Source organism: Peromyscus californicus, unplaced genomic scaffold, assembly GCF_007827085.1.
Source record: "Peromyscus californicus insignis strain IS unplaced genomic scaffold, ASM782708v3 Scaffold_20__1_contigs__length_68692818, whole genome shotgun sequence".
Taxonomy (NCBI): domain Eukaryota; kingdom Metazoa; phylum Chordata; class Mammalia; order Rodentia; family Cricetidae; genus Peromyscus; species Peromyscus californicus.
Window position 1 is genome coordinate 66,608,696 of NW_026294503.1, and position 7,804 is coordinate 66,616,499.

The following is a 7,804-nucleotide window of genomic DNA, read 5'->3' on the forward strand; positions in this document are numbered from 1 at the left end:
GTGACGGTGTGCGCTTGTAATCCTGGGCTGTACTGACCGGCTGGCCTGTCATACTCAGGGAGATACAGGCTCCAGTGAGAGACCCTGTCTCAAGAAAACAGGCAGACAGCACCTGAGAAACAATACCAAGTTGCCTCCTGTGTATACACACACACACACGCACACGCACACGCGCACGCGCACACACACACACACACACACACACACACACACGCACACACGCACACACACACACGGGAAAAGAGATAGAAGGGTGATAACAAGACAGCATCCCAAAGCCTGCTCATCCCAGGGGCAGAGCTGGCGGCACCTACCCATGACTGAGGCCAAACCGCAGTGGCCTTTGGCTTGCCTTTCTAGTAAAATCAAGATGAGGGGCTTCACATCACCCGGAAATGGTCTCAGAGGCTAGGCTACCCTGGCATCACTGTTGCATGGCATGTTCCTCAGCACAGCAACATCCCCTCCAGAGTGGAGCACTTGCTCCAGGAGAGAGGGAAGGCTCTGGAGCAGCAGTTCTCAACCTTCCTGATGCTGCCACCCTTTCATACAGCTCCTCAGGCTGTGGTGACCCCCCCAACCATAACATTACCTTTGTTGCTACGTCCTAACTGTAATTTTGCTAGTGTTATGAATCGTAATGTAAACATCTGTGTTTCCCGATGGCCTTAGGTGACCCTTGTGAAAAGGTCATTTGACTCCCAGTGGGGTCGTGACCCACAGGTTGAGAACTACTTCTCTAGAGCCTGGAGTGGTGAACAAAGTCAGGTCTCTAGGAGGAATAGAAGCTGGAATTCCTGAGGGCTTCTACCAACAGAATAAAAGGGATTGAACAATGGGTAGGGGGGAGAGACTTTGGGTCAGCCAAACTGAGAAGATGTTTAGATTGTGGAGTTGCCTGAATAGAGCTCGGGGTTGCAGGTTTTAGGCAGTCATCACTTATGTCAGGGTAGGCTTTCTGCTTCTGAACTACCCCTGCACCACATAACGAACCCCTCACCTGTACTCCTGTTAGTAAGCCCAAAAAAACCTCCCTGGCTCACAAAATTAGACACTGGTGTAATTGTTGTTTTGGTCTTCGTGGGCTCCCTTTTCTGAGGTGAGTAAACGTGTGTGTGTGTGTGTGTGTGTGTGTGTGTGTGTGTGTGTGTGTGTGTGTGTGTTTGGGGATGTGAGTGGATGTGAGTGTGGGTGTTTGAGCATGTGTGGATGAGTATGTGTGTTTGAGTGTGGATGTGTGTGAGCTTGTGTGTGTGAGTATGTGAGTATGTGTGTGAGTGTATGAGTGTGTGTGTGAGAGTATGTGAAAGTGTATGTGATTGTGTTTTAGTGTGTAAGTGTATGTGTGTGAGTGTGCATTTGACTATGCTGTGTTTGAGTGTTTGTGAGGGTGTCTGTGTGTGTTTGAGTATGTGTATGAGTGAGTGTAAGAGTGTACTGTGAGTGTGCATGTGTTTGAGTGTGTGCAAGTGTGTGTGAATGTGTGGGTGTATGCAAATGTATGAGTTTGTGTCAGTGTGTGCATGAGTGTGATTGTATGTGTGTTGTAAAAGTGTGTGTGTATAGCGTCTCTTCAGGGAAAGTCTGTCACACAACACTGACACAGCTTTCCCTATCTAACATTGCAGCACCCACTTTGCCCATGGCCAGTTCCCCACTAGTAAATGATTATGTAGCTTACTGCACACCCCCAACTCCCCACCCTGATCCCCACCGATTCCAGGAAGTATTAGCTCTCTGTGGTCTTTCTAAAGAGATGACGAGTCCCCTCTCCTTGCTGGGCCTGCTGCCCCCAAGATGGCGCTAGGGACCTCTCCAGTTCTGCAAGATACAAATGCCATTGCTTCTCCCGCCAGGCTCCCTTCCCTCCCCACCACTCCCAGCCCAGCCCCGCACAGGAAACACTGTCCTGGAACATGCTAGATAGTAAGTAAAGCCAGTGAACGTGTTGTAGATCGTGGAGCGCGCTTCACGAGGACAAACCTGAAGCAGTTTGAAGACTCAAAATTAAAGACCCCATATGCTGCTTCTTTTTTTTTTTTTTTTTTTTTGGTTTTTCGAGACAGGGTTTCTCTGTGTAGCTTTGCGCCTTTCCTGGGACTCACTTGGTAGCCCAGGCTGGCCTCGAACTCACAGAGATCCGCCTGGCTCTGCCTCCCGAGTGCTGGGATTAAAGGCGTGCGCCACCACCACCCGGCCCATATGCTGCTTCTTAGTGATGTTAAACCTATTTTAAAAGAGTCAGAAATAAATAAAGGATGACCCTGCCACCCATTAAGGCTTCCCAAATCACTCAGGTGACAGAGGCACATATCTCAAACACCGGGATATGGACAGGTTAAAATGAAACATGAAGGAGTCCTCTCTTAGCATATCCTCCCAGAGATTGTGGCATTTGTCTGGACCTTGAATGAAATGTCATTTTTTTTTCATAGTTGTTTTTGGTTTTGGTTTTGGTTTTTTTGTTTGTTTGTTTGTTTGTTTGTTTGTTTTGGTTTTTCGAGACAGAGTTTCTCTGTGTAGCTTTGCGCCTTTCCTGGAGCTCACTTGGTAGCCCAGGCTGGCCTCGAACTCACAGAGATCCGCCTGGCTCTGCCTCCTGAGTGCTGGGATTAAAGGCATGTGCCACCAACCGCCCGGCAAAATGTCATTTTTTAATTCTTTACATTTACTTATTTCACTTCATGTGTGTGAGTGTTTTGATTGTGTGATATGTCTATGCACCATGTGCATGCCTGGTGTCCAGAAAGGCCAGAAGAAGGCATTGGGTCTCCTGGGGCTGGAGTTATAGATGACTGTGAGCCAATGTGTGGTTGCTGAGAATCAAACTTGAATCCTCTGGAAGAGCAGCCAGTGCTCTTAACCACTGAGTCATCTCTATAGCTCCCAAATGTTATTTCTTTAAAGTACTAGGAATAGAATAGCACCTCACGCATGTCAGGCAAGAGCTTCGTCATCCCAGATCTCAACACTGTTTTACTAAGTTGCCTGGGCCGGCCTTGAACTTGGGATCCTCCTGCCTCTGCCTCTGCCTCTGCCTCTGCCTCTGCAGCAGCTGGGATTACACCTGCTCTACCAGGCCTGGCTGAAAATGTCTATTTTAAACTTCCTAATAATTGCACGTAGTTTGCAGTTCCAGCTGCAGAGTCAAGAACAAACATGGAAGCCATCATTTCTCATAGAGGTGACTTTTCATTCCTTCCTATCTTCTTTCATATTGCTATTACATTGTTGTGGAATTTTTAGATTGAGGGTAAACAATAGGCCCTAATGACCTCAAATGGACTTTTTCCATTCCCTGTTCTGAAAATATCCTGGTGAGATGGTTAGACCATTTCTACAGCTACAGAGAAGAGTGTGGGAGTGGAGGAACTGCAGCAGGCACAGCGCCCCACCCCCACCCCCATGCCACCTCCAACCCCCCAACCCCCCACCCCCCACCCCCGGCCTCGGCGTCTTTATAGTCCCCATCTGCAAGCTTTTGAGCCACACTGCATATGTACCAGGAACCTGAGCAGGATTAAACCATGCCAAAAACTGAACTCTTTTTAAAAAGAGTTCTATATTTTTAGTTTATGTGCATAAGTATTTGTCTGCACATATGTATGTGTAGGCAATAGGCCCATGCCTCGTGTCCATGGAGGCCAGAAGAGGACACTGGATCCCCTGGAACTAGAGTTACAGATGGTTGTGGGCTGCCATGTGGATGCTGGAAACTGAACTCAGGTCCTCTGCAAGAGCAGCCAGTGCTCTTAATCACTGAGCCATCTCTCCAGGCCCTAGCTTTTTTTTTTTTTTTAACTGAACAAGCAAAAATGTTCTCCAAAAAGCCTACAAGGTAACCCAAGGCAAATCCCTGCCTTTACAGTTTTTAAAATAGATGGTCAAAATATTCTAGTTCAGTCTAGGAACCTGAGACTATTTGGATCAGGAAAGAAAGAATCTGGAAGATGTGGGATGAGAGTGGGGAACAGACACAGACATGGGAATCTCACAATTGAAAGTGATCTACCTTCTACCCAAGGCTTGAGTTCTCTCTATAGTGCCCCCTAGCTGGAGTCACCTCCGTTCAGGGAGCTTAACTCATTCTCACAGGACAGCCCCTGCCATGCAGACCACTGGGCCTGGGTGAACATTCTTTAGAGTGACCCCTATAATTCCTAAGAAGCCTGACCCTCTTCCATGTAAGAGTGGTGTGGTTTATCTTCACCAAAAGTGTCCATCTCTGTCTCTGTGTGTGTGTGTCTTGGTGAATCTCTCTCTCTCTCTCTCTCTCTCTCTCTCTCTCTCTCTCTCTCTCTCTCTCTCTAAATGCATTGAGGTTTTGCCTGCATTCATGTCTGTGTGAGGATGTCAGATCATCTGGAACAGGAATTACAAACAGTTGTGAGCTGCCATGTGGGTGCTGGGAATTGAACCCGTGTCCTCTGGAAGAGTAGCCAGTGCTCAACTACTGGGCTGTCTCTCCAGTCCCCTCAGCAGATTTCTTAAACCTCTCAAGTGCTCAGGACTGAGCCGAGTCTCCAGGGATAAGACCTTTCACCTACTGCCAGCGAATCCCCATACCAAGAGGGATCTAGCTGCCTCCCCACATCTTCACAACCAATGAACAGAACAAAGGAAATTGCTTTTCCTGCTATCACTGCCAAGAATCATCCTGAGCTGTTCCAACCACAGCGCCTTCCCTCCCTGTGCCCAGAAGCCTTGCCCAACTAGTCCAGGCAGCAGCGTCTGTGTGTAACGACACCTCTGTACCAGCAGAGGACACTCCACACTGCTTAGACAGAACAAGAAGGACCTATTGACAGATTGGAAACTGGGTGTGGGCCCCTGGGAGGGGTGGGAACACCTCTGCATGAACCTGGGAAGGTCACAAGTTGACTAAGACTGCGCCATTTTTCTGATAATGGATTGGCAGGGAGTGTCAGGTGTCCTTCAGCAGATATGGGAGGAGCGAGAACCGTGACACAGTGGTGCAGGGCATCATGGGTATCCATCCTTTCATCAAAGACCTAAAAATTACCGGCACCACCCAAATGTCTTGTGGGCATCTTCCTCCCACTTCTGTCTGGCACAAGGATCCAGCCAGCCTTTGCTTTAGGGAGCCGTTCTATAGACCACATCTGTGCCTTCCCTCTGTAGCTGCCCGCAGGCCACATCTTCAGGGAAGGGGCCTCTGCTGCTTACCTGACAGCTCCCACCTGCCCGTATCTTGACCTTGCCCTGGCTCTTCTCAACTTGAATCCTCGGTCCCCGTGGACTTCTCTTCCAGGCTGCTTCTTGCAATTCGCTCCCCTCTCAGTTTCCATGACAGCAATTAGTGGCAGCTCCCTTAACACAGTTAACTGTCTGTTTTCTTCTTTGTCTGTAGGCAGAGTGGCCCTTGGGTTTTGTTTCTAATCATCTTCTCTCTACGACCACCAAGGTATTTTCAAGAGAAGTAATTCCAGATGGATGGATGAAATTTTAAAACAACAGCAGGAACTTTTGGGCCTGGATTGTTCCAAATACTCACCAGAGTTTGCAAATAGTAAGGACAAAGACGATCAAGTTGTAAATTGCCCTTCAGCAGTGAAGGTGCTGTCCCCAGAAGTTGGAAAAGCAGATGTTGTGGGAGCTGCCCAGGACTTTTGCCAGTTAGTAGCTCAGCAGCAGAGGAGACCCACAGATTTGGATGTAGATCTGCTAGACTGGTTACTTAGCTCACACAGTTTCCCTGGTCCTGATTTAGTGTTGAAGTTTGGTCCTATGGACAGCACATTAGGCTTTCTTCCCTGGCAAATCAGATTGACTGAGATCATCGCTTTGCCTTCTCACCTAAACATCAGTTATGAGGACTTTTTCTCTGCCCTTCGTCAGTATGCAGCTTGTGAACAGCGTCTGGGAAAGTAGTGGTTCCTGGTTGCATCATATGATTTCAGGCTTTTGGAGAAAAGGACCCAATTGACTCTGATGCTTACAAAGTATCTGTAAAACCTTGTACACAGCTAGTTCATATACCTCAAAATTTATCAACAAACACAAAAAAGAGTCTTACTTGAGAGTGAATGAGTGTGTGCTTGTGTGTGTGCATGTGTGTGTATGCACGCATGCACGCATGCACATGTGTATGGAGATAAATTTATAAATGGAGCACATGGAGAATGGAGTACATAGAATAGAGTACACAGTTCAAGCGTGTAGCCACCATGTCTTAGGAGCTGAGATTTCAGATGTCGAGGCGTCAGCTCCTGCTGCTGCTCTGTTTTTGTGGGGAGTACAGGCATTGAGTAGAGCTGGCTTAGTTGTTTGTGGTGGGAGGGGATGGTTTTCGTTCAGTCTTTATAGTGACCAAACTTTAATTTTAAAGAATAATATATTGATCTACTAGTGGAAGTATTCTCATTTTGAGGGACATTCCGAGAGTCTGGATTGTTCACATGTTAAAAGTTTGCTCACCTGCAGAGCAAAGGGAACCACCTCAGTTTTCCGTCCATTTCATTTCATTATAGTTAGCAGTGTGACCTGAGAGTATTGCTCTCATGTCTGGGTTGCAAAGACCATTTGAAGAAAAAAAATCTTACAATATTGAAGTACAGAATACAAAAAATTTAAATATTGGATTAGGCAATCAAAAACCAAAAGGGAATAAATGATCATCTTAAAGACGGAAAATTTTCTAAAAGGACAGAGGAGATGCTGCCGCCATGAGAAGCAAGATGTAAAGGTACCAGTAAGCCACGAGCCACATGGAAAAGTATAGATTTATAGAAATGGGTTAATTTAAGATGAAAGAGCTAGCTAGCGAGAAGCCTGAGCCAATAGGCCACACAGTACGTAATTAATATAAGCCTCTGTGTGTTCATTTGGGTCTGAGCGGCTGCGGACTACAAGGACGCAGGAGCTGGGTAGGCACAGGAAAACTTTCAGTTACAAATGGTGCCCAATGGCTCGAGTTTCCACCTGAAACCTGAAAATATTTAATAAGCATTTCTAAACAGAGCCAAAAACAGGTTCCTGCTTCATGTTTCATGTGAGCAGCGAGACACCACAACATGCAGGCTTGAGGTACTCTATGGCAGGTTTGTGGCATGTGGGCTTGACCTGGGGCATCTCCAAGCTGCACATTATACTGTGTGGTGGATTTAGCCTTTGCTAGAACAGACAGAAAAAAAAAGGAGAGCGGGTTTATGGACTACACATTGCTGGATGGAAGCATAGACCACTGCTTCCCAGAGTCAGCAGTGAGCGTGGTTCCCAGAGCTGGCCGTAAACATAGTTCCGCCATGTTGGGAAGCTGAGGTGGGCGGAGCCAGCAGCCAAAGCTGCCATTTCAATCCTAGTAATGCTTCAGTTTAAAGCAATAGATTCACAATAAGGCAGATTCAGATGGAACAAGACTTTAAATGGTTTACAGTGTGTGTAAAAATGTATGTAGGCTTAAAAGAGAGAGAAAAAGGAATATATGCAGTTATATAAAGAAATAGAAAGTTTTAAAAAATAAAACCTTTAAGAGAGAGTAAAAGTAATATAAAAAATAAGCCATGTAAAGATGGATATTACACAGAGAATCTGGATTGTGTTGTCTTTAAGATTTTTAACTGCAGAGAGACATTTGATTGTAAAGGCTACTTAGTTAACCTGGGTGGTGGTATCGCACACCTGTAATCCCAGCATTTGGGAGGCAGAGCCAGGTGAATCTTTGTGAGTTTGAGGCCAGTCTGGTCTACAGAGCGAGATCCAGGAAAAGCGCAAAGCTACACAGAAAAACCTTGTGTCGAAAAACAAAACAAAACAAAACAAAACAAAACAAAAAGGCTACTCA

At 46.4% G+C, this 7,804-nt stretch overlaps 1 protein-coding gene across 1 annotated transcript; it reads left to right on the forward strand.

Moving 5' to 3' along the window:
- Positions 1-5,409: 5,409 nt before the first annotated feature.
- On the forward strand, positions 5,410-5,946 carry LOC128116192 (dehydrodolichyl diphosphate synthase complex subunit Nus1-like; the record flags this gene model as incomplete). Its single annotated transcript, XM_052747390.1, has 1 exon — positions 5,410-5,946. A coding segment is annotated over one exon (483 nt), but the record flags the coding sequence as incomplete, so codon positions are not given.
- Between the last annotated feature and the right edge of the window lie 1,858 nt (positions 5,947-7,804).